Source organism: Mercenaria mercenaria, chromosome 14 (assembly GCF_021730395.1).
Source record: "Mercenaria mercenaria strain notata chromosome 14, MADL_Memer_1, whole genome shotgun sequence".
In the NCBI taxonomy this organism is placed as follows: Eukaryota; Metazoa; Mollusca; class Bivalvia; order Venerida; family Veneridae; genus Mercenaria; species Mercenaria mercenaria.
In genome coordinates this window covers 63,447,366-63,474,599 of record NC_069374.1, presented here as the reverse complement: position 1 = coordinate 63,474,599, position 27,234 = coordinate 63,447,366, and the positions used below count along the sequence as shown (strand labels likewise).

The 27,234-nt window shown below is 36.9% G+C and overlaps 2 protein-coding genes across 4 annotated transcripts in view; one reads left to right on the top strand and one right to left on the bottom strand.

Annotated features, from left to right (window-relative positions):
- LOC123527054 (uncharacterized) overlaps positions 1–27,234 on the top strand; it is a 491,978-nt gene that overhangs the window by 392,259 nt on the left and 72,485 nt on the right. The gene's annotated exons all lie outside the window — the stretch shown is intronic.
- LOC123527933 (mitochondrial 2-oxoglutarate/malate carrier protein-like) lies at positions 1,209–22,064 on the bottom strand. Of its 3 annotated transcripts, none has more exons than XM_045307674.2 (10): positions 21,938–22,064; positions 17,076–17,137; positions 16,604–16,694; positions 15,817–15,900; positions 14,910–15,029; positions 13,619–13,709; positions 12,005–12,095; positions 10,414–10,513; positions 8,403–8,454; positions 1,209–6,443 (listed from the first exon to the last, which is right to left on the bottom strand). In XM_045307674.2, the coding sequence occupies exons 1-10, from the start codon at positions 22,015–22,017 to the stop codon at positions 6,264–6,266; spliced, it is 951 nt and encodes a 316-aa protein (XP_045163609.1). In that variant the 5' UTR covers positions 22,018–22,064; the 3' UTR covers positions 1,209–6,263. The 3 variants fall into 3 exon arrangements, with proteins under 3 accessions (XP_045163609.1, XP_045163611.1, XP_045163610.1); XM_045307676.2 differs by having other exon boundaries at positions 21,927–22,001; XM_045307675.2 differs by having other exon boundaries at positions 21,902–21,972.

The following is a 27,234-nucleotide window of genomic DNA, read 5'->3' as shown; positions in this document are numbered from 1 at the left end:
ATATATACATTAGAGAAAACTGTGTAAATGACAACCACAAGTGTTTGGTTTCAGATCAGAGTACATGCTGTACCATCATTATGCTTTATGGTTGGGTGACCACCAATCAGGCCGATGGGTTTTCCACAACATAAAAAACTTGTGTCCATTTTGTTATCAATCCATAGGTTGAACAAGAAGATGCTTTTGTAAAAAAGCGTATGTCTCCCCCAATGCAAAGTCGTATAGGCAAGAAGTCAATAGGGGTCAGGAGCGAAAAAAGAGACACTGATGGTTGGCTGCAATAGGGATCATCTTCTTGGCATGTCCAGTCATCCCGCTAAGTGTCAAAATTCTTGGCCTAGTGGTTCTTAAGTTACTGTTCAGGCTCCTGTGACCTTGACCTTTGATCAAGTGACCCAAAAATAAATAGGGGTCATCTATTCTGCATGTCCAATCATCCAATTAAGTTTCAACATTCTAGGTCAAGTGGTTCTCAAGTTTCTTTCCGGAAATGATTTTACATGACCAGGCCCCTGTGACCTTGACCTTTAATAGACTGACCCAAAAATCTATAGGGGTCATTTACTCTGCATGACCAATCATCCTATGAAGTTTCAACATTCTGGATCAAGTGGTTCTTAATTTATTGATCTGAAATGGTTTTCAATGTTCAGACCCCTGTGACCTCGACCTTTAACAGAGTGACCCCAAAATCAATAGGGGTCATCTACTTTACATGTACAATCATCCTATGAAGTTTCAACATTCTGGGTCAAGTGGTACTCCAGTTATTGGTCGGAAATGGTTTTCAATGTTCTGGCCCCTGTGACCTCGACCTTTAACGGAATGACCCCATAAACAATAGGGGTCATCTACTCTACATGATCAATCATCCTATGAAGTTTCAACATTCTGGGTCTAGTGGTTCTGTAGTTATTGATCGGAAATGGTTTTCAATATTCAGGCCCCTGTGACCTTACCTTTGATGGAGTGACCCAAAAAACAATAGGGGTCGTCTACTCCAGCAGCCCTACCACCCTATGAAGTTTGAAGGTTCTAGGTCAAATGGTCCCCAGTTATTGATTGGAAATGAAGTGTGACGTACGGACAGGGCAAAAACAATATGTCTCCCCGAGAGGGGAGGGGAGACATAATTAACATTTAGACCTAGTTTTTGTCAACTCTGTTCAAGGTATGAAATAATATAATATTTGATCATAACAAAGTTTCTGACATTTTGTAACAGCTTTATTCACAGCATGATTCTCAAAATCATAAATAACAGTTATTATTCTATACCTATTTTTTCTTTTCCAATTGTTCCACATGACTGTCCATCATATTTCCATATTGGATACAATATATTCCAACAACTTTGATCTGAATCTCCACCTTAACTAAATGATAAAAGCTGGTGACCGATAAAAATATCGGGAATGAATATCAACATCAAGAAATGATTGCTGCGATGTTTCTGCAAAAAAATAAGTATAAAATAAAAAGGATTATTAAACAAAGTTCTGTACAATATAGGATAAAATAGGACATGTACCCATCTGGAAAACATATTGGACTTGCCTAGCAGCTTGTCAACTATAATTTTTCGAACTGGTTCTCATCCAAGTATACAGCCATATTGTACTACTGTTACCCATTACTACGTGCACATCTCAAACTATATTTAACAACACAATAAACACTATACATAAGACATTAGTTACTGGTAGCTGTTTTTGTTTCTTTATATTGCCCACCGATTCTTGCTTAACATTTTGGTGTTTTTCATCACTTACTTGCTGCAAAATGCAATATAAATTACTTGCAAGATGTAAAACTGTAAATATTTTTTCCCTCTAAATATCCTGGCTATTTTAGCCAAAGAATTCTATAAAATATGCTGTTTAACTGAAATATTTGATTTGAAATATCCTATTTATCAAAAATTGAAAAGAAATATTTCTTAACACTTCAATAAACATCTCTTTTTGAGGAAAAACAAGGGAGTATTTTACGAAGAAGACATAAAATGGAAACAGCCTGTGGAAAAAGGTCACCTTTAAAGGCTGCATATCATAAATGTATCAGTCAAAACCAAATGTGTTTTTTTTTTCCTAGCAAAGATTAAAAAATATGAAAAGCAGAAATGCATTAAATAACATTTTTGTGTAAGTACAAGAAGTAAACAAAATTAATGTGAAAATTTAAAATATAGCACTGTTACTGCCAAAGCACATACAAGTTAAACTTGAATATTTTAAATACTACATTACATAACACAAACACACAAATACTGGAGTTTGATAAACCTAAATTCATGTACTTTTTTACTTTAAGAAACATACATTTCATAAATGGTACTACAACCTGCAGATATTACAAGTTTTTTCTTTTCATGTTATATAACTGTGATCCTTAGATAACTAGGATTAAAGCAAAATACTTTCTTCAGTGTATGAGTTACTAAAAATGTTGTCATGGGTAGACATGCTACTTTTACAAACTCATGACAGAGATTACCTCCCATAAATATACATTAATCAATGTTGTCACAAAATGTATGCCACAATGATCATCACATCCATTTTGCAAAGAAATTCAAATAGCACTTTTTAAAAAATTTCTTATTTATAAACAGTAAATCAAAAAATTTATCTAAACATCAAACCATGAACAAGTTGACTTTTCAAACAAGGGAGACTACCATGTAAGTAAAATTCTACTGTTATGGATAAATTGCAGAATAAGTATTGGGTAACAAAAATAAACATTTGATAGGTAGTCTCAACGTATTAAAAACATCCGTCAGATTCATATTTTTAAGTTCAATTCAGGACAGGATTAAAGTATTCTTCATCATTATCATTTTACATCACACATATAGAGAACTGATAGAGAACTCTATTCAAATTCACATAAATATCCATGTTCAATGAAGCTTTATGGAATAAATTCTTAAAATATAAATGACTACATTTATTTATATTTATTTTGTTGGGTTTATTGTGTCGCACCGACACAATCATAGGTCATATGACTTTCCAGCTTTGATGGTGGAGGAAGACCCCAGGTGCTGCACCATGCATTATTTCATCACAAGCGGGCACCTGGGTAGAACCACTGACCTTCCGTAAGCCAGCTGGATGGCTTCCTCACATGAAGAATTCTACACCCCAAGTGAGGCTCGAACCTACATCGATGAGGGGCAAGTGATTTGAAGTCAGCGACCTTAACCACTCGGCCACGGAGGCCCCTTATAAATGACTACAAATTCAAAAAGCACAGATTATTAAATAAACTTAACATGAATATAAAGATACAGATATAAACCAAAACAAATCCAATAGATATAAATAAAAAATGTTAAAAGATTTATAGGATAGAATGCACCAGTCTGTAAAGTTATTTGAATAAATGCAAGTCTGTGCAGTTCTTCAGTCCATCAAACATCAAGTACATTCAGTATGAACCTCAGAACCATTAACACTCCACAGGTTTCTCATCACTATAGTGTTCAAATTGAAAATATAATTGATGGCACTTTCACCTGATAGTAAGATCTATGAAAACCAAAGTTTAAATGATCAGCACTGGTTTGAACTTTTGTGTGCACTACACGCAGTTGCATGGATCAAACTAGAATCACTAGTACTCAAAACTGAATGCAACACAGACACAGAGGGACAGCAGTAAATATGTATCCCTGGATTATTTGACTGGGATAACATGCTTGTTTTTAATAAGCACCTTCTGCCTGAACTTACAGAGTCTGCTATTATTTCGCTTGGTTGCATTCTATGCTTCCAAAGGATCTTTTTATAGATATGTTATCAGTCTACAGACCATACTCTAGGTGCAAGTGAAAGAGCCCCATAATGTATTCGGAAGTCCTTCCATTCTTACTTTAACCAAGCCCTGTAGCGGTGGTGTGATGTGAAAATTAGCAATTAGCAGATACATGTAAATTCACAGCATAGACATTGTAGCTGCCAAGGCTTAACAGAAATCAATATTATGGTTAATATAAATGCATGCAAAATATTTCCACAAGATTCATATTTTCTTTATTAGAAACGTATGTACGGTATAACCTCTATGAACAATAATCAATTTTAACCATTTTTTTTTTACTCAACTTGGGACACTTTGTTTCAAATAAGGGAAAAAAGTACTTTTTCAAACTGGAAATATGACCCCAAAACTGCTAAAAAATCTGCCAAAAAAAACCCCAAATCCTTAATAAATTATCTTCTTAAATACTACAATGTCTGTACAACAATCCAGACTTAGTTCCCCCACTCCCTCTCTCTCTCTCAATATTGCATTGTATATGTTGTGTTTCAAAAATAAAGCAGTAAATTCATGTATCTCTACACGCTTATTCGAGTTTAATCACTGGCTGGTAGAACAAATGAGCCGTGCCATGGGAAAACCAACATAGTGGCTTTGCGACCAGCATGGATCCAGACCAGCCTGCGCATCCGCGCAGTCTGGTCAGGATCCATGCTGTTCGCTAATAGTTTCTCCAATTCCAATAGGCTTTAAAAGCGAACAGCATGGAGCCTGACCAGACTGCGCGGATGCGCAGGCTGGTCTGGATCCATGCTGGTCGCATACCCACTATGTTGGTTTTCTCATGGCACGGCTCAAATAATGGTTGAAATTACATAAGCACATAACACCTGGTTAAACATGGGGGTAATCAACAGGAACATAGTACATGTTCTCAATTATAACATAATGGCAAAAGCATACAATTTCATTACTGACAATAGTTACTTTTATTTTGCGACAAATATATTTATAAACTGTTTCATGATTGCTGTTGGCTTCCATAAAATATTAAAAAGCAACATCAATACAAGAATAAAGCTTGCAACTGCCTACACTTTCTAATTAAATATTTAAGAATGTAATGTGCACTTTTATTGTAAATGATCTAAATGAAGTGTTGGTAAACATTACGTAAAATATCATATTTTGAAACACCAAAATACAACACTAGAATATATTTTGCCACATTTTGCACATGTCAATTGGGTGTATGTATTTAACCTTTAGCCTGCTGTCAGCAAGTGAATCTGCCTTTCCAACAAGTGCAGGCTGATCATGGTCTGCACTGTTCGCTATTCAGTCAGTAAATTTTCAGTGAAAACGACCCCTTGATAAACAAGTAGTACTGCCCATATTGAATGACGGACCAGTCCATTTTAGAAATTTAGCAGGTTTAGATGACCACATTGTATTGACAAGCAGATGTATTATGAAGCAGTGCTGCATTGCATTAATACATATATTGAAAGGAATACAATGTTTCTGAATTATGTAAAATTTCATGGCAAGAAGAGACTAGAGTTTAATCATAGGAACCTTGTCAAAATGCAAATATGTGTTACAACTTTCTTCTTAAAACAATAATTGAGCCGTGCCATGAGAAAACCAACATAGTGGCTTTGCGACCAGCATGGATCCAGACCAGCATGCGCATCCACACAGTCTGGTCAGGATCCATGCTGTTCGCTTTCAAAGCCTATTGGAATTAGATATACCGTTAGCGAACAGCATGGATCCTGACCAGACTGCGGATGCGCAGGCTGGTCTGGATCCATGCTGGTCGCAAAGCCACTATGTTGGTTTTCTCATGACGCGGCTCATATAATGTAAGTTTATATATAATAGTTATCAAAGATCTTAACGTTTTTAGAGAATCAAAACATATTTGATAAATACAAGAGAAGGATTATTATAAACTGATTTCTCAAAACATATTTTAAACTACATAATCTAATACAAATAGAAAATCTTCACAATGATATATTCTGCACAAAATGCACATCACCAAACACTCTTTCAGGACAGTATAGCTGACATATTTTCAATACACGTATAATAGGTATATTGCAAAGGGACTGTCGGACAGTAAACCAATTTTCAACCAGTGAAAATATAAATATACTGTAAAGTAAAGACTATTTTTAAGGGATTAAATTTCACATTTTAGCATTTTTCTTTAATATGTTACAATTAGTACTTGTGAAAACTGGGATTAACAGTTTAAACCAGAAAAATTTACAGCTTAAATGCAAAGGTAAAAAACTTTGCGTAATGAGTCAGTTTCTAAATTTTGCAAAATTTTGTAAAGCACAAATATTTGATATATCAATCATTAAAACATGGCAATAATATTACATGAAGAAGACAGAATATTGTGTTAACATTTCAATATTGACACAGTGGTGATCTAAACATCTATTTTTCTACTGTTTCCTACGTGTCAACTTTCATTATAAGCCACCACCTCCTTCCGACATATCCTTGAGGACTAGCCTCTTGTAGTACTTGTTCATCTGTTCCAGGAATATAAAAGTTAGCACCGTGTGTGGACCAAGTCGGGCGTAGTAGGGTGTAAATCCCTTCCACAGACTGAATATACCTTCCTTTCTGATCACTTTTGAAATAACATCCTGTAAAATAAGAGTTTGATATGGTTCTGTATATCAGGCAATGATCCTTTTAGTATTTTGGTAAAATGGTTATATTACTGCCATTTATCCATCAGACAAATTCTTAAAGTGTATTAAATGAAATTCTTTTGGTATGTGGCTTGTGCTGCCCTGCCCTGCCATCTGATTTTGTTTTAGGGATAGGGTCCTTACCTGTACAACTGTGACCTTGACCTTGGGAGGTAAAGATCTCACTGATAAACAAGACATACATTCCTTTGGTAAAATTTTATTTGAAACTCTTGGACTTGTAGCTGAGAAATCAAATGTTTTGGATAAATGAACAAGCAAATGTTGACAGACAGTTATAACTACATGCCTCTCTCTGGTGGCTTAAGAACATTTACATAGCCAACAGAATCAAACTTACAATCTCTGGACTGGCAGCAAGGTCCCCTTACTATATTAGGATTTTATAATAAGATGGCACTTCTAAAACTTTATAATTCATAAACAACAATAAACTGTTGTTAAAGGCACGAACCTCCAGGTTTTGGCAAAAAAGATCTTTCTTAAATATTGAAGTTTTGTCATCTTATGAACACTAGCACATGAGTTTTTGTTTCTAAACTATCTTAAAATGCTGAATCAAGAAAAAAACATGATCAAGTTGGAAATCGAACCCGGTTCACTCTGGCAATAAAACTTTTCCTGTGGTCTTGACCAATACACCACAGAGGAAAATGTACTTAACAGTCTTTATAAGGCAGTTTACCTCAGGTACCCCATTTCAAACTTTTAAATTTTGAATGGAAAAAAATAATAAAAACAGGTGTTTGCATAATGTAAAATCTGTCAGTAACTAAGTTTCAAGGCCTTCTTAAGAAATACAGCAATAGTTTTCTGATATCGAAAATTTTTTTTTTTTTTTTTTTTTTTTGTTGCACTATGTATGATCTGGAGGTCAGTGCCTTTAATGCCCTGCCTATTATATAAAACAGCTAAAAACTGCAAAGCTACCTCATTCTGGAAAAGACTACAGATCTAGAGCTTAAGTGTTTGATTTGCAGACAAGGTAAATGTTACCAAAAATCCGATAGAACATAACAAGCAAGAAGCCAGGTGGATGGATAGCTCAGTGGTTTGCACACTGGCCTTCCAATCCTGAGGTCGGAGGTTCGATCCCCGGCAGCTACTCGGGAATTTTCAGAAACGCTTTTCAGTGTTTCCCAGCCAACTAGAGGTGTACTGGTCAGGAACCCAGGAAATCCTTGCATGTATCAGTGTATTACACTGGGCACGTTACAGAACCAGGCTGTCTTTTCGCAACGAGCTAGGCTAAGTTAGCCGGACAAGCCTGTATCTGATTTCTGATCTCTCTGTCGTGGGGGCTTTGTCTCACTCTGTCCCTCTGGTCAGGTCGCTCTGTGTCTGTACTAGCAGAGGATGAATTATGTGCCCTGTGTGGCTGCATTTGAACTATGTAAAGCGCCTTTGAACATGAAATTGATCATGAAAAGGGCGCTATATAAATCTAGTATAATAATAATAATATAATAAGTCAATTTTTCTTCACCTTTGGATAAGCTGAGAGTGCTGCTACTGTATCGGGAAAAGTAGCCCCATAAAATAACTGAAATACTGTGAAATATGGTGGTAGACCTCTGGGCTTTATTTTAAATTTTTGTCTTTGGTTTAACATTAAACTGACACAATTAAATTTCATATGGCGACTTCCCAGAGGAAGATCCTACACTTTTATCTTTTAAGGAGCTGCATTTTAAAAACACAAACCCATGCCCCCGGGTGTATGACAAAAGCTTTTTGAGGTTTTAAGCTCAAGGACTGTTGAGTGAGTATGTACTAAATTGGGTCATTTATGTAGGCAACCTGGTTTGTATGGACCGACAGACAATCAGACAGTTCAATCGCTATATGCCCAGGGGCGTAAAAATATAAATCTTATGTGAGAAGACTTACCACAGCTCCTTTGTACTCCGGTTTACCATCAATCACTTTCATGTTCTGAACCCTGTAACAAATTATATACTGTAAATAAACACCATAATCTTACAGTAAGAATTAATGCAGCACAAATAATAGTTAAGGCTGGTGTAAAGGTCTTGATTGTGACATGTAATCTTCTTGTTGTTAATAGTGAATGCTTATGCCAAATTATTCTAATATCCATGTCTGCATGAAAATGTTACACAATGGCCAACTTACCAAACAAGAAAGCATGAAGGTCCTAGATCACTCACCTGACCTTCACATATGAATTGAATAATTGTTGAACAAGGAGCAATGCTGTGAAATTATTTTAAAATTGGGCCAGAGAGGTTCAAAGTTTTCCAAATAGTCAAATAGAGAAAAAATTAGCCCTGTTCCCTGGTGGCCATATTTTTTAATGAAATAGATTTAACCCTTAGCCTGCTAAATTTCTAAAATGGACTGATTTGTGCAATACCGTTAATTATTCGAAGGGGTGTTCACTGAATATCTACTGACTGAATAGTGAACAGTGCAGACCGTGATCAGCCTGCATGGATGTGCACTGGTCACAAAGGCAGAATCACTTACCGCCAGCAGGCTAAAGGTTAAAGAAATTTAGTGCAGGGTCACGCAAGAAACATTGCTCTGAAATTGTTTCAAATCCAGCTAGCAGTTTCAGATAAGACTTTTAAAGTTTTTCATATACATGTAGTCATATGGAAAAAACAAAACCTGCCCCCAGGCAGCAATGTCTATAAACAAATAAACATGGCTTGAAGAGTTTTGTAAAGGGTCACCACAGAAACCTTTCTGTCAAATTATTTTTAAATAGGGCTTGCAGTTTGAGAGTAGAAGATTTTCAAAGTTTTCCATATACTGTGAAATCATTTTTATTCGCGTAGGACGAATTTTCACGTATTTCGCGCTAGAACCGATGCGCGAATTTAAGACCGTGCTTAATTATTTTTTTAATTTATTTATTCATTGATAAATTAAAAATGCGCGAATTAAAGCCCGCGCGAAACAGTACTTTTTCACGTTCGCGCGAAATTTCATGCCAGCGAATTTAAATGTTTTCACAGTAGTCAAACAGGATAACTAGCACAGCCCCCTGGGGGGCCATATTTTTTTAATAAAAAAGAATAATATGCAGGAATCTGCTAAAACTTTACTCATAAAATTCTGAAATCTGGCAAGTAGTTTCAGACAAGAAGATTGCCATGTTTTCCATACAGCTGTATAGGGAAAATAGTCATCCCCATGGCAGCCATATCTTTTAACAAAACAGAATCACTTGAAGGAGCTTGGTATTGGGTCAACCAAGGAACATTCCTGCCAAACTAACTTGAAATCAGACTAGCAGTTTCAGAGAAACTTTTTTTCTAATTTTTCCATATAGGGAAATCTAGTCCCACCTCCTACAGACATGTTTTTTTAACAAAATAGACTGATCTGAAGAATTTGGATGAAACTCACTCGGGGAACATTTCTGTGAAATAATTTCAAATTCAACCAGTGGTTTTTGAGGAGGAAATTATTAAAGCTTTTTCTTTGTTTTGCAATTATGTCCAGAATTCTATATGGATGATGTAGATTTGAAGGAATCTGAAAGAGAACCATCCATGGAACATTCCTATGAAGTTTGGATGAAATCTGCATAGCGGTTAAGGAGTTCTTTAAAGAATCTGTAGATAACAGACAGACAACAGAAGTACAGAGCACGGCCAAACACTGCATATCAAACGATCCTATGGATTCATCATGAAGACTTCATGCTCAGGTGAGCTTAAAATCACACAATGCACAAGATGTCATCATGACAAGAAATTTTGTGCACACATATAGGACGCATACACATACAATAAATTGCCTGCCTCTTTTTATAGCGGGGGGCATAAAAAGCTTCTTACTTGTTACTCTTCTTATGCAATGTAGAATAGATTGAGCAGTGATTTATCGCCACTAAAAATATGTTGCTTTTGACAAATCTTTAACTTACCTAGTTTTAGCAATATCAACTGGCATTGAGAAAAATGTTGTCACCAGACCACTGATCATACTAGCAACAAAATGCAAGAATAATCCTTCGCTGAAGTACCCTGTAAAATAGAAAACAAACCATTTATTCCAGAACTACCTTAACTGGGTAATATCTTCATAAACATTGCAAATGAATGAAGAAAAACACCATCTAACAATAATAATTTAAATTCCCTATTTTACAAATTTTCTGCAGCATGCAAAATTATAAGAGATTAGTCTTATCTTCATTATGTACATTTTGTAAAATCCTGTTGATTTCTTTGGAAGAACAGTTCATTCACCACCTTTACAAACATGAGGGCCATGATGGCTCGCTGCTCACCCGAGTTACACTGCTTGCCAAAACAGTTTTGGTAGATGGTTATGGCTGGAAACAGACTTTGAAATTAAACCTAATCAGTGTTCCTGGATTCTGTACCAGTACAAACCTATTCTCTGCAAGTAACTGCCAACTTCCCCGCATGAATCAGAGGTGGAGGACGAACGATTTCAGACACAATGTCTTTTATCAAATCGCCTAAGAAAACATAGGCCTTGCCCAGGGCTTGAACTAACAACCCCCGAGATTCATAGATCTGCGCTCTCCCTATTGAGCTAAGCGGGCAGGCTTAAATGTGGTTTAAAGTGGATTTATTTTTTTTAAATCACACAATGTGGATTAGAATGTGGACTTTTTGAAGGTCAAGTTGTCACTTACCTTAAGAAATTAGTGGTCTCTGATCTTTAAAAACTTGGTGGCTTGTGACCTTAAAAATAGGTGGCTGGCAACCTTAAGAAATTGGTGGTCTCTAATCTGTAAACAATTGGTAGCCTGTGACCTTAAAAATTAGTAGGCTCTGACCTTCAAAAAATTGGTGGCCTATGACCTTTAAAAATTGGTGACCTGCGACCTTAAGAAATTGGTAGCCTGTTACCTTTAAAAAATTGGTGGCTGGCAACCTTAAAAAATTTGTGGTTTGTGACCTTAAACAATTTGTGATCTCTGACCTTTAAAAAACAATTGGTGGCCACTGATCTTAAAAATTGGTGGTTTCTAACCTTAAAAAATAAGTGGCCACTGACCTTAAAAAAAAAGATGGTCTCTGACCTGTGACCTTAAAAAATTTGTGGTTTCTGACCTTAACAAAATCGGTGGCCACAGACCTTAAAAACTTAGTGGCCACTTACCTTAACTGATTTTTAATAATGTCTCTACACATTGTCTTCATTCACTTCTGTCTTAGAAACACCACTTAATTAAGTAAGCTAAATAAAGATGAAGCTAATAAATGTGAACTTTTTTTTCTATACTTTACATATGAATAAAATTACCTCCAAACAACAACATCTCCCCAGAGCAACCAAAGTATACAACTCTATCAGGGTTCATACAGTATTAGACTACTGTGCATATTTTCAAGACTCTACACTACTTACTTCTTTGAAGAATAAAGAATGCAGTTCTATATTCTGTAACCATATTTTGCCGTTTTCTATCTTCATTTATCAAAGTGAATGGTGGCCAAATTTGGCCAAAGTGATATATATTTCTATAAGTATCATCAAACCTGTTTTAATAAGTCCCTCTTTGGCTTGTGAGTATGATGCAAGTTGTGCTGCATTAACTACCATTGCGCGTGCTACAGTTGGCCAGCATCCCTAAAATTTTAATATTATTCATCAATTCACAAACATTTTGTCTTTGTTTGGTTGAACCTCGCAAGACACAATTATAGGTCATATTGTGACATTCCAGCTTTAATGGTGAAGACCCCAGGTGTCCCTCCTTATATTATTTCATCACAGGCTGGCACCTGGGTAGAACTACAACCTTTTATAAGCCAGCTGGATGTCTTCCTCACATGAGTGAGTTGGGTTTTACGGAGAATCAACACAAAATGGTCATATATCGCAGAGGTTCCTCACATGAAGAATTCCATGCCCCAAGTGAGGCTCGAGCCAAATTTGGTGATGGGCAAGTGGTATAAGTCAGCAACCTTAACCACTCAGCCACGGAGGTCCCTCATTATACATCTGTACCTTCATAAAAAAATTATTTTACCCCCAAGCACTTTTTTGGGGCATTATTGAGTATCAATTCACTGTTAATAGTTTAATAAAACTTCACTGTAACACCTTTTTAAATTTTAATATAGAGTCAAACTTCATTAACTCATACTCGGATAATTCGTACACCACCCTTCTCTCGAACTCGTCGTCAGGTCCCTGAAAAATGAATTCTGTTCGATAACTCGAACAACCAATCACACGAACAAATTTTGGTGGTCCCGTTGAGTTCGAGTTAAGGTAGTTCGACTGTATATTTTTTCACATTTAACTAAATTATGATGGTGATCATTAGTGATGGGCAGACAACTGTCAACAATCGTATAATCATCGGCGACACATTCAAGAATGTGATCCCCTACTTCACTTTTCTCCAGCCAATTAATTACAAATCCTTGATGACATCCACCAAATACTAGTATTTGTCTGTTTTGTCTCACACACATTTCATCATGTCGGCTATGACATTTGATTATATGCTATGTCTTAATACATCTGATAAGCAGTTATTTTGTTAACATTAAAACAATCTGGCTCATGTTAGACTGGTATTTATATTTTGTTACCTAGGTATAGTATATATACCATACTTATACTCTTGGCTCATGTACATCAACATGTTTAAGTCTTAAATTTTAAAATTCTGAATTTGCAATCTGCCTTATTTTTAATAAATAACTACAATTTGTTACCAAGCTTTGCTTAAGTGGTTTCTATAATGACAACTTTGTCTGGAATTTTTAAGCACTTTTCATGTCAAAGAAGTTATGATAACTTTAATTTTTAAAGATTTAAAGTTGAACACTTATACACTGGTAGAACTTGGCCCTGGTTTGCATAATATTAACTGTATTAACCTTTAGCCTGCTATCTGCAAGTGATTCTGCCTTTGCGACCAGCGCAGACCAAGATTAGCCTGCACATCTGTGCAGGCTGATCATGGCCTGCACTGTTTGCTATTCAGTCAGTAAATTTTCAGTGAACACCCCTTCAAATAATAAATGGTACTGCCCAAATTGGTTGATGGACCAGTCCATTTTAGAAATTTAGCAGGGTAAAGGTTAAACAAACCAATACTGGTTTATAATCTGAAGTTTATTTCAATTATTACATACTCGCCATAGAGTAGCAACCCCTTCTTCATTGGATATCCTGTAGATAGCATTAAAAACACTTTTATATCCTCGTCTCTCTGCTTCCGGCAATCTGATGGTTAAAAAAATCAAACATTTATTTCACCTGATGAGAAAAGTGTGCAACTTGTACTGATTGATACTGCTACTACTAGGTAGTAAGGTAGTAAATTTTCCTGAACATGTTGCTTCTGGTTGGGTTTAACACTGTTTTTTAACAGTACAGTAAAACAGTGGTCACCTCTATTAAGCAGCCAACCTGTCTTACGCACCCGTGTCTCATTTCCCAAAATGGTCATTCATTCTATAAATTACCTGCATTAAGCAGCCACTTTTCCCCACTCCCTTGGCTGGCTGCTTAAGACAGGTTTTACTGTATTTCAGTTATGTAATGGTGGGCAGTTAACCTAACCAGTGCTCCTAGATTCTGTACCAGTTCAAACCTGTTCTCCACAAGTAACTGCCAACTTTCCCACCTGAATCAGAGGTGGAGGAATAATGATTTCAGACACAATGTCTTTTATCAAATTGTCACGGAGAACTGCACCCTGCCTGGGAACCGAACTCATGACCCCAGGATCAGTAGATCGGCGCTCTCCCTATTGAGCTAAGTGGGTGGGCTACTTCTGATATTATTCCTGTCTTTGTATGAACTGTGGTGAAAGCAAACTGATCTGGAGAACAATCTTATCACTTATTTCCAGCATATTTTCAGTATCACAAGACATTTCCTATATCAACTCAGTAAAAATGAAGACAAATAAATACTTAACTAAATACTTACTTGAGATACTCTCATTCTATCTATACAAAGTGGCAGTCAAAATGTTTTGTTTTTATTTTTGTTAGGTTTAACACCGCACCGACACAATTATAGATCATATGGTGACTTTCCAGCTTTGACGGTGGAGGTAGACCCCAGGTGCTCCTCTGTGCATTATTTCATCATGGACAGGCATCTTGGTAAAACCACAGACCTTCCGTAAGCCAGCTGGAAAGCTTCCTTACATGAAGAATTCAATGCCCCGAGTGAGGCTCGAACCCACATCGGTTAATGGCAAGTGATTTGAAGTCAGTGACTTCAGCCGCTCAGCCACAAGGCCCCTGGCAATCAAAATGATTCGCCCAAATCTTACATGACATGATTTCTGTAACAAGCAAAAAGGGAAAGACAAACACAACATCAATGTATAGCAACGATTTTCAAACTTCAAGTAAGTTGCTAACAAACTTGATTTGGAAATTCAAATCAATCCCTGTTTGATTTACTCACCTGCCATCTGCAGTCATTCTTATGAGAGATATTTCTGCCGGTGTACCAACGAATGCACCAATACCACCGGCAGTACAACCTATAACAGCCTTCATGAAGAAGTTTGGATTTTTGCCTTCTCTGAAACAATAAATTTTACATGAACAAAAGCGCAGTAAAGATAACAAACTGGACATTTCATTCCAAGCATTGAAAAAAAAACTTATCGTTCAATCAAGCACATGAGCTTGTAAGAAACAAAAGAAGAAATCACTGAGTGCAATTTCTTTTTTTAAACAAGTGTGACCGAGTATTGCAGTGGCAATACAGAAGTCCACTAACGGTGGAAAACAATCAACAATGACTCTGACCGTTGACCGACAAGCATAGATCATGTGTTGACTCATCATGGGGAACATTTCTGTCTAGCACTAAGACAATCTATCTATGCATATAAAAGTTATGAAGCGGAAACAATTCTTACTTGACCTTCAATAGTGACCTTGACCTTTGACCTACAAGCATAAGTCATTTACATGCATATTCTTCTATATTCATATACCAAGAACCTACCTAGCTTGAATAGTTTTTAAGTAATTGCAGGATCCAAATTTGTGGACGGACAGACAGGCGGATGGAAGGCATTCCTATAGTGTCCCACCAGTAGGGGACTAAAAAGCCCTTAAAAGTTTCTATAAAACCTAATGTAAAAGTAAACAGGGGCAAAGTTGTTCTGTGGACAACATGTCTGCTGATTAAGCAGGAGGTTCGGAGTTCAAATCTTACTGGTAACCCACTTGTGCTTCCTCAACTACAATACCAGTTTTACCACAGAATGGTTCAAAAATGCCTCAAGCTGTCTACAAAATCATGGTATGTAGGTTGCTACTGATTAAAATAAGAAAGATTAAACTGGCAATGAACTCACTTTGTGGCGTATTCAAATAGTGATGTATAAATTCCCAATCTGGTTGTTGTGTATGTAGCCTGTCTCAACAATCCAGCTGATAATCTGCAATTGAAAAAAAATTGTTAATTTAAAAGCACTGGCCTCCAGACAGTACAACTCACCAATAAAAAAAAACAGAAAAAATATAGGTATCAGGAAATTAATGCTGTATTTCTTAAGAAAGCTTTGAAACTTAATTACTGACAGAACCAGGGCTTCGGAAATCCATGCAGTCTGGTCAGGATCCATGCTGTTCACTAACAGTTTCTCTAATTGCAATAGACTTTGAAAGCGAACTGCATGGATCCTGACCAGACTGTGTGGATGCGCAGGCTGGTCTGGATCCATGCTGGCCGCAAAGCCACTATGTTGGTTTTCTCATGGCGGAGCTCAATTATTCTGCTCTTACTGATTGAAACCAATGCTTAATCTGCTGCTGCTCAACTTCAATCAAGGAAATTACAACCAAACCTTTGAATACATACTTTATTGGATACAATAACCCTTTATCTTGGTATCTACATGTACATCAGGGATATTTCTTTGTTTTAGTGTAAAGATCGAAATATATTTAATGTAGTTAACACTGGATGCAATATTTTCATGTGAGGCATTTTCAAGTGAAATACATTTGGATCACATGTGAAATACATTTTCTTTTTATGCTTTCAACACAATTTTAACATTTCACCCAGGCAACCAGTAATAAAATGATATGATATTTTTCACTGTAAAATTACCAATGTATAATAAAAGTATGCCTTACCCAGTATATACTGCTAGCACTCCTTCATTGGCTATTATAGATCTAAGTGCGTGGAAACTGGTTTTGTGTACTCTTTTTGTCCCGCCCTCACCTGTGCATAGAAAATCAATCATACACACATTGTAGGATTCCTGAAGCTGATTTTCCAGTGTCCACATAAAACTTTCAACCTAGTTAATATCTGAATTTCAATCATTTAACCAGTTTTTTTTTTTTTTTGGAAAACCTGGTTAAAAATTTGTGTTCTGAAAGTTTCCATAAGGCATCAGTTAAATCAACTTTACTTCATCATGTTTGTATTTCCTGAAAAAAAGTATGATTATTCCATATTAAAGCACTCATCACCCGTGTAAAAAATGGTTAAGAATGAACATTCTTGCAAAGTATATAAAATGGTTTAATACAATAAACGATTAAGATCAAGACAGCAATTGAATTATACACATTACCAGTACATGTTTGTCTCACTCACCGCTGAGCTGCATTCTGTTTTTAACCAGATCGAGGGGCTGTACAAAGAGTGTGGCCGCCATCCTGTAGTAAAGAAATAAGTTAAGATTTAGTCCTTCTGTACAATGTCTGTTCACATAAGCAGCTTGTGTGTTTAATACAGCAGCTGCTATGAAACTTATTGCAGATTCCAATTCATATAGAAATTCTAATTTATCATGGTTATTTAAAGCTCTTAGTAAAACACATAACTATGCTCCCCATTATGGCCAATCATAAGTAACCATCATGTTGCGAGTGAAGTCTGATGGCCATAAGCCAAAACATTCTAATTTAATTAAAGATCATAGACACTTCTTTTTCTGGGACCAAAATTCAGCCCCATTTTCCTCACCAAAAAGTATGTTTTCCCCATTTTTGACAAAGATTTGCCACAAAATAAAATTAAATTCTTATACTTTTTTTTATAATCTTAACAAAAATCTTACAACATATGTCAACTATACCTGCCAAAACAGACGACAATGTGCTTTTAAGTTGTTTTTTCTTCTTCTAGAGTGTAATGTTATTATGAAAAATACACGATATAAATTATGACACATTTTAGTTGGGAATGATGACAAGATTTTTTTTTGTCCAATGAGACTCTGCCACTATTCCCAACTACTATGAAGCATAACAGTATCCGGACATACAATTTTGGATAGCAGGATTTTGGTCATAAAACAATTGGGGCAAGGGCTTTTAGATACGGGCGGACTGAGATGAGAATTAAACAGTTAATTTTCTATTGCTAAAACTTGTATTCTTTTTAACTCTGTACATTTTGTTTTGACGGTTCTAACAGTTGCATTGTCATGCCAAAATGTAACTAGAGCTATCACTAAAGGTGATGAATGTACCCCCGCATGCACTGACACAGTACATTGCAATTTGATGCACACAAGATTGCATAATTATGTGGACTGTATGTATATAGACTGTATGTATACAGTATGGTAACAAAAAACAAAGTCCCATAACTATGCAGAATATTTATCTAAAAGAACGTAACATGCACCATGCACAACTAGGGTTGGTACTGATCACTTGTGTGAAGTTTCATTAAATTGTGTGCAAGGGTTCGGTAGATTAGGCACGCACAAGACTGCATATGCAGACTGTATGTACATAGTATGTTAACAAGAAACAAAGCCCCATAACTCTGCAATTTTTGTCGCTGAAAGAACCTAACATGCCCCATGCACAACTACTGTTGTTACTGATCACTTGTGTCAAGTTTCATTAAATTGTGTCAAGGGGATGAGAAGAGATGGTGCACACAAGATTGTGTCTATGTATATAGTATAGTAACAAAAAAAAACAAAGTCCCATAACTCTGCAAAATTTTTTTTTGAAAGAACCTAACATGCCCCATGCACAACTATTGTTGGTACTGATCACTTGTGTGAAGTTTCATTAAATTGTGTCAAGGGGATAAGGAGAGATGGTGCACATAAGATTGTGTCTACGGACGGACAGACAGACAACCTGAAACCAGTATACCCCCCCTTACAACTTTGTTGTCGGGGGGTACAAAAACTCACCTGGGTAGTCTTGTTCCCCACAAAAGAAATATGAGTGCAGGTTTAATTATCAGTGGAGTTTTGAAGTTAGACATAGTGCTAAAAGTGCCATAACTATTAAATTTTGCAAAGAAGGCTTGCGTAAGTAACAAGGAGTTGAAGTGTGTTGTCTAGTTAGATATTAACATTTCAAGACTTGAAAAATATGCATGATAAACTCAAAAACAACATGTGAAGAGTAATGACTAGTGATGTAAGTGCAAATAAGTTGATATTGTCATTAGCTGCTGCATTGAACGTAAATACCACAGTATTAAATCTCCCACTTGAACACCTCAATCTCCCACTTTGGAATGCAAAAACTCCCACTTGGCATTCAGAAAAAGTTGGGATGTCTGAGATACTGATAAGAAACCATTTTTAGTGTAAGTCACTATGACCTTGACCACTGACCCTAAAATAGAAAAGGTCATCTAGTGACCACAGTCCAAGACTCATAGGCCAAAGCACTCAATTTATTGACAGGAAACCATTTTCAGTCCCATGGTTACCTTGACCTGTAATACACCCTATAATGTGATAATGCAACACCACAAGACAACATGACACTTTTCGGAGATTGTTTTCGTTTTGCAGTAAGTATTTTCAATTCTGTCAATACACAATGTGAATCAATGAAAACCAGATTCCTACCAGGTTTCGAGGACAGAAAGAGGCATCCAAAGGAATGTTTTCTGAACTGAAAAGACCACCAAATAATTACACAGATGGCTAACCCATGGCCAGATTTTCATTGTTTTTGATACTGATGTGAGGATTTTGGAGTACTGTTCAAGCGTCTGGCATCCATGGCAAAAAACACAAGTAAAGTTGAAAATGTTCAAAGGTCAGCTGCCAGGTAAGTCATGTCCGACTACAGTTACACCAGTAGCGTTACCCAAATGTTAAACACCTTAAACTGGAACACATTCCAACATAGAAGGTCATTCCACTCATTAGTAATGTTTTAAAAAATAAGGGCCCAGACAGTGGCAGTGGACTAATCTAATCTACAAACTGAAACTACTTAATCCCCTAGTCTCACACTCAGTACTTTTCTAACATCTACTTTACGAGGACCATCCAACTTTGAAACTCCCTACGACCCTATGTCAAATCCAGCCACAGCTTCAGTATCTTTAGAGAGAGGCTGGCGGTAGTCAACATGTTATTGCATCGCTTCTGTCCTATTTTAACTGTACCGGCGATATATGATCATTTTGTGTCGATTCACCGTAAAACCCAACTCACTCACTATTTTAACTGTAACTGTCTTTTTGGGCTTTTTATCCTCTTAATATACCCATTTCTTTAACAACTGTTTCTCTGACAGCACCGCCCAGTTGGACGGTTGGGTGGACAGATGTAGAGTGGGCAGACCAACGCTCGGCGTGTATCACGTTTCTCTGGGAATTTCTTTATATATATTTAAAATATCAGCTCTTGTGAGTCCCATTTCGTTTGTTTACACCACGCGTAATTTTATCCAAGTGCGGTTCATTCCCAGTATGGTCACGTGGTCACAGTAGAGCTGACGATGCAACGCTAAAAGCCATTCAGTTTTGTGTTCTACTCTCATTAAAACAGATTTTCTGGTGAAACAGGTATTAAAAAAGTAGCTTGCAAGTGGAAATATAGAGAAAAAAAATCTTTTAATTATTTTATTTCTTTATACTTAAATAAACTATAAACCCTTATCATGGCCTTTTATACAGACTCATTGTACTTCACTTTTCTGTAGCTTATGCTGTTCAAGTAACTGATATACTGTGTGGACTAATGGCACTTTTGAAAAGATTTCCAAAAATAATGGAAATATATCATCAACTATCATCAGTTATTGATTTCATGAAGTTAGACTCACACAACTGTGATAAATTATCTTCAAATGAATTCCTTAAGATAATTGTTGTATACCTAATTCTCGATATTCCGTGGTTTCTCGTTCATTCCGTGGCTCTCAAAATTATGCTTGTGCAGTTACCACGTATGTCCTAAGTTCATGCAAGTTTCTCAGAAAAGTAAACAAAGATCTGTGAGCATCCAAAATTGCATAAAAACAGGTTAGTATAGCTTATTTACTTAAAAATATGAAAATGTTGAAAAAAAAACTATTCAGTGCTAAGGAAAAAGATGGTGGCACACAAAAACTTTCATTAAAATACAAACATGCAAACCAATTGTGACAAAATTGTAGCAACACATTAAGCAGTCCCCTAACTAAATTCTAAGCAGTGTAATTTGTCAAGGTACCCTTCACCATAGCGACCATCAATTAGCCAATCAGAGCCATGGATTCAACGAGAAGCTGCCAGCTGATCCAAACCAATGTAGGTCAACATACATGAGATGAGATTTTCCATTTTCTGTCGTATCTTGTTGATGTTTTGACTAAGCATGGTTATATTGAAAGGTTGCAGCTACTTTTGGTTAAAAAACAACATGTGAATACCTAAAATCAAATGCGCATGCACAATTTTGGCAGTTAAAGAGCCACGGAATTACGAGAACACAGCATATAAAATGTGTTTATTCAATTTATATATGCAGAATAGAGAGAGGGCTAATTTAAGTACATGTTTATGTACTTAAAAAACAATAAGTTAATCAATATAACCTATGTCTTGTGTGAGAATACTGAGATTTGTCTTATACTTCACTTCAATGCATAAATAGTTCAAAATTATAACCTGCAGATTGATATGCCGTACGCCGAGTGTTGGTATACTTCCGCACGAACCACACAGGTTTTACTGATACTATTTTTAGCTCCCGCCTATCACGTCACCGTGTGACTAGAAACATGTAAACAATATGGTTGAATACTCGCAGACTGTTCTACAAACTGACGATAAAGAACTTGTGTATGGTAAGTTAATGTTAAATCAGTTTTTAGATTGAAAATATGTAGTTTTTACGCCGAGCATTGGTCTGCCCACTCTAGATATTTACGTCCTTGTATGCTGTCAGTAGTTTCATATAAATTATTTTTCAGCTTTCAATAATTTAGTCATTTGGGAAGAAATAATGAGTAAACATCTTAGTCCGAGTCTTTGTTAAACCTATCTGTCCAATTTTCATTCACTTACATTACAGCATTCATAGGGATATATATAAAAATAATACATATTTTATCGGCCATTTTTTATGAAATTATGCCGGTGGGTGGGGTATGAAAAGGTTAAATTAAACTTTCTGCCTTTGTAAATATGAGCTATTTATCAAAAGAAATACATTTAATCACATTTTCAGATGCAATTTTCATCTACTTTTATCTCACCCCGCTGTTCCTCCGAAGAGAAATTTGATTGATTTCGGTATTTGTTGCGGCTTCTTTCCATTATTCGTGGAGGCCGACATCTTGGATGCGAATAACCTTGACCTTTGTCATACAGCGAAGTCGTGCCTTTCCCGTATCATACCGTACGTGACAATGAGAGACTATGTTCCTATAAAAATTCTAGAACAATCAAAGGGGTCAAATAGTAGTCTGGTCTACTTCTTTCAAAGTTAGCGGCATACGGGTTGTCAGGGTATGTCTTAAAATTTAATAATATGCAAGCAAAATCCTAATCAATTTCAATTGGTAAAAAAACTTTTGCCAAAATCCAGACTTTAAAATTGGTTCGAGTAATATTACTTGTGAAGAAACAGTTAAATTGTTAGGTATCGATATTAACTTTCAGCTAAACTTTAATTCTGTAGTAGCCGTAGTCATCTGTCCGGTACTTTCTCATCGATATATTGTCGTCTGCGTGGGTGCTGTGGGATATGTAATAGAAAGTTTAGGGGTTCATGAGAATAACTTCATTATTCGAGTGGCCCTACGCTTTCTGTTTTGTATCATGGTCCGTCAATATGAACAACGCATTCGGCTAATAATTTTGACATTTCACTTTAAAAAGCGTTGGTACCATCACGTGACAAGCGTACTTTAACTGAAATAGAGAACGGTTTCAGAAAGTTCAACATTTCTCTACAGTATTTTATATGTAGGCGGGACCTAAGACATGTTCTCTAACTTAGTTAGAGTACGGCTTATAGTCACGCCTCTTCCTCGGTTGAAGAATATTACATGTAGAAGTTAACAGTTATAATGACACTGCAGGTAAACCATGATACAATAGCGAGATATCGCCCGCGAAAGCACTAGTAAATTCTTAAATCTAAAACTTTACTCTGTTATGGACAGGTAAATAAAATTCATCTAAATATTAACTTCGTCAGTTTTCACTTGAAAAAAAAAAACAACTGTTCCACAAACGATCTCGGGGCATTGCCTGGACGGGATTCGAACCATATACCAGAGTTTAGGTAAAGCCGAAACCCCGTCCACCACATTGGTGCCGTGACAAATTATTCTAGAACGTTGTATATTTTCCTTATTTATTCATGTGTGTTTTGATATTGTATATAAATGTATTAGTAAATACATACACGTATGTTATAGTAATATAATATTCATGTATACTGCATGGAATTGTAGGGTGTATAGACACTCGTGTATTCCACGTGAGATTATCAATAACCTGTTCTGTTCGTTTACCGATACAGTATTCAATACTCAATGGATAAAACCGATACTAATTCGCCTGAAAATAAAGAGGACAGGAAAACACAAATTCTTGTCAATTTATGGAGGATTTGTTAGATCTTGACCGTGAAATCAACATGTACTCTCAAGTACAGCCACACATAGCTGAAACATATGAGTACTTGATAACCTTCTTGTACCAGTGTCATGAGTTTACTCACACACCTTTACCTAGACGCAGGAGATCAACCATATGTACACGCGCAAACTGTACCACATATACACTTATTAAGAAGACAAATACTACCTATGTCGCATATGGAGACTTATTTGCTCTTTGGTAATCTGCATTCTCACAGTATGCAACGTGCAGACTCAAGTGACACTATATTCCAACAACTTCCTCCAGGGCTTAATCACATAGTACCTACAGAACATGCTTCTCTAGCCCAGACATACTCCTTACCTCGTAATGCCTTCGAACCACAGCCACCATGTTCACAGTCCAACAAAAAGGTACTGACCCCAGCAATTTCGATGGCTCTAACACTGACTGGTCAGATTACTTAGTTCATTTTGAAAAAACAAGTTGTCTCTTGAAAAAAAAAAATGGTCGAAAGTTGACAAAGCACAAATGTTAGCTATCGCTTTAAAAAGTGACGCTGAAATCTTAAAATTATTAGGAGGTTAACTGACTGACTTAACTGACTGATTATGACACACTCATCCATATACTTACACAAAGGTTCAACCCACCTGAAAAAAGAGATAGCTTTTAGATGTGGATTAAAGAATAGGCGTCGTTTACGAGGAGAGAACGTCGCAGATTTTGGCATTATCTTAAGGCGCTGAGGTCAAAGGGCATACCCTCGCATACCATAATCAATTAGAGGTACATATCATTGACCAGTACATCGCCGGTCTGGGAATCTTCGAACTGCAACGTCATGTCCAACTCATCGACTCTAGATCAAGCTATTAGTCTCACAGTAGAGTATACTCTACAAGGGTGACTGGACAAAACAATAAAACCAGCAGCATAACAAAGGGAGGTAACCTTCGAAAACACATCTCGACAAGACGACACGATTAACTCCCTTAGACCTTTAAAGTATAAACCTGAGTTCAGCCTTCAGGAACTTGAAACTTTAGTGTCCTCCGTGGTAGATAAAAAGTTAGAGGTGATCAGTAGTAAATTGGACGAAATTACCCTGAAAATAAAAAAAAATACACAGACAAATAACGAACCTTACAGGAGAAGGTCTCCTAGAACTTTTCCCTCAACACAGACACACGATAGAAAAACGTCCCCGAGTCCTCGAGACGCTTCGGCAGAAGGGCATCTCCAGCCCCTTATCCAAGGTCAAGGTCAAGGTCAACACATTCACAAATATTATGCAGCTATTGTTATAGGGATGGTCAAATGTAACGAGATGCTTCAAGAAAGCAAGAGATAACCAGAACCAGAAAAACTAATTTCGACTGGCCTAGCGGCTGGTAGCTCAGCCACAAATAGAAGTGAGAACAAAAGGCCAAATGAAAACTCAAACTCAAGCTTTAAAAGCACGCTTCCCACAGAGCAACAGAACAGAACAGAACCGCATCGCAACCAGACAAAAGAAGGAAACCAGTCTGCAGAAACTTCGGACAGCAGCACACAATGTGACACATTAGCACTTCCAACTGATTCGGCATAATCTCAGAATAACGTCGAGGTCCGTCAAATAGTTCCAGTGAAAAGTCATCAATAATTAATGAAAATCAGTGTTTGTATGTAAACGCAAAATTAAATAGACTTGAAGGGGAATTACTAATAGATTCAGGCTCTACTTGTTGTGTTTGTTTGTTTGTTTTGGGTTTTACGCCGTTTTTCAACAGTATTTCAGTCATGTAACGGCGGGCAGTTAACCTAACCAGTGTTCCTGGATTCTGTACCAGTACAAACCTGTTCTCCGCAAGTAACTGCCAACTTCCCCACATGAACCAGAGGTGGAGGACTTATGATTTCAGACACAATGTCGTTTATCAAATAGTCACGGAGAACACGCCCGAGGATCGAACTCGCGACCCCGCGAACTACTAAAATCAAAGAAAAATATCAAACAGGGAGTGCCACGCACCAAAAGCGCAGCCTCCTCAAAACGAACCCCCCCCCCCCCCCCCCCCAGCATGCAAACGCGTGCACCACACACACACTCAAAGCTTACACATCAGGACAAAACGAACAACACACACACACACACACACACACACACACACACACACACACACACACTCAAAGCCAACACATAAGGACAAGACGAACAATAAGCATACACACACGCGCGCACACAAAGTCAACACATTAGGACAAAACGAACAAACAAAGGAACACAGTGAGGCACCGCCTTGGAACGGTCAGTGGCAAAAACACCACTGGGGAGCTTAAACCGGTTTATGGTGCGCACCCAACCTCACTCTTACCCCCACCATGTTCCAAAGACATGGGACAGTGTAAATAAAAGTAATCCCATCCAGGTGAATCTATAACACACGTAATGGAAACAAAAAGGCATGGCATGTAAAACACAAAAATGCTCGTGTATAAATATATAAAAAGCAAATCTTAAGAACCAAAAACGTATGTACTCAATGCCTTTTCAGAAGACAGAGCAACAAGAGAAACACCATTAAGGCCCCAACAAAACAGGCCAGAAGACAAATATCAAAACAGTTCAGTCCTGGTAGGATTTAAAAACTGCTCATCATAGAGTCCTCCCCCTCTTCCGTCAGACGCAATCAAAGAGGGAAGCGTAGTGTCCAACTGTAAACGGGTTGAACACTTAACATGCGGTATGTCACAAAACAGTTGGGTCGTAACCTCTTTTAATAAAACGTTTGATAATCTTTTCAAATACATTTAGCATATAAAAATGGAGAACAAACCTGAGCTTCAACCTGTTAGTTGTAAACTCTGGGTAGCAAATGGCAAGGAAATGTCAGTTTTAGGTCAGTGTAAACTAACCATTGAAATTGAACACTTTTTCACAAAATTTTGTCATAGCCGACGTTGAGGAAAGTCTAGGAATTCTAGGCATTGATTTCATGGATGAATACGGTGCTAGAATTAAAATAAAACAAATGATCTTTAAAACAAATAAATGTCAAGTTAAGCTTCGCAAAGTCTAACGAATGCGCGAGAGTAAAATTATGTCAAGCAGAAACCGTACCTTCGAAATCGGAAATTATCGTGAAAGCGTATGTAAATCGTCTCAATGTAGAAGACATATCAATCTTAGAACCGACAAAGGATTTTATGCAAAAATGAACCATGGTAGCAAGAACGCTTATCGATCCTAACAAACCGAAAGTAGCAGTGTCTTTACTTAACGCCAGCGAAAAGGACCTACGGATGCCTTCAGATTCCGTCCTAGGTTCAACAGATGCTATTCTACAGGATAATTCCCATAGCGATAGAGAAAACCCATTAACAAGAGAATTACCAGAATATTTAAGGAGTTTAATCCAGAACACATCGAATAATCTTTCCATTGAACAAAAACAACAACTCGCGTCTCTAATAACAGAATATAGTGACGTTTTCATAGGTCCGGATGGAAAGTTAGGACAAACGGATTTAGTGGAACACTATATAGACACTGGTGATACAAAACCTTCTAAGTTATCAACAAGAATAATTCCAATCTTTAATTGTTAGACCAAAAGTAACAGAAGGATGTAACTCCCCTTACTATAAACCCATTTGTCTTGTTTTTAAAAAGGACGGAATCATTCGCTTTTGTATAGACCTCAGAGAATTAAATTCTAGTTCCCGTCTGGATGCGTACCCTTTACCAAGAACAGACGAGACATTAGAATGCCTGTCTTCATCAGCATTTTATCATACCCTAGACTCACACTGGCCATAGCTTTCGCAGAAGCGGTGGTTCCAACGCCGCGGGGGTAGAGGATTCGTCGAAGAAGCGGTTGATAAATATGAATTATATAATCGATGAATTTTCATTGCAGACATATAAAATAATCGACCAAAAAGGATTCCACCG

Coding starts and splice junctions, on each gene's coding strand:
- LOC123527933 (XM_045307674.2), bottom strand. CDS start 22,017: ATGTCGGCCTCCACGAATAATGGAAAGAAGCCGCAACAAATACCGAAA. Junction 15,901..16,603: donor GTGCTAGCAGTATATACTGG/GTAAGGCATACT, acceptor TTTCAATTGCAG/ATTATCAGCTGGATTGTTGA. Junction 12,096..13,618: donor GGGTTGCTACTCTATGGCGA/GTATGTAATAAT, acceptor TTAAAATTTTAG/GGATGCTGGCCAACTGTAGC.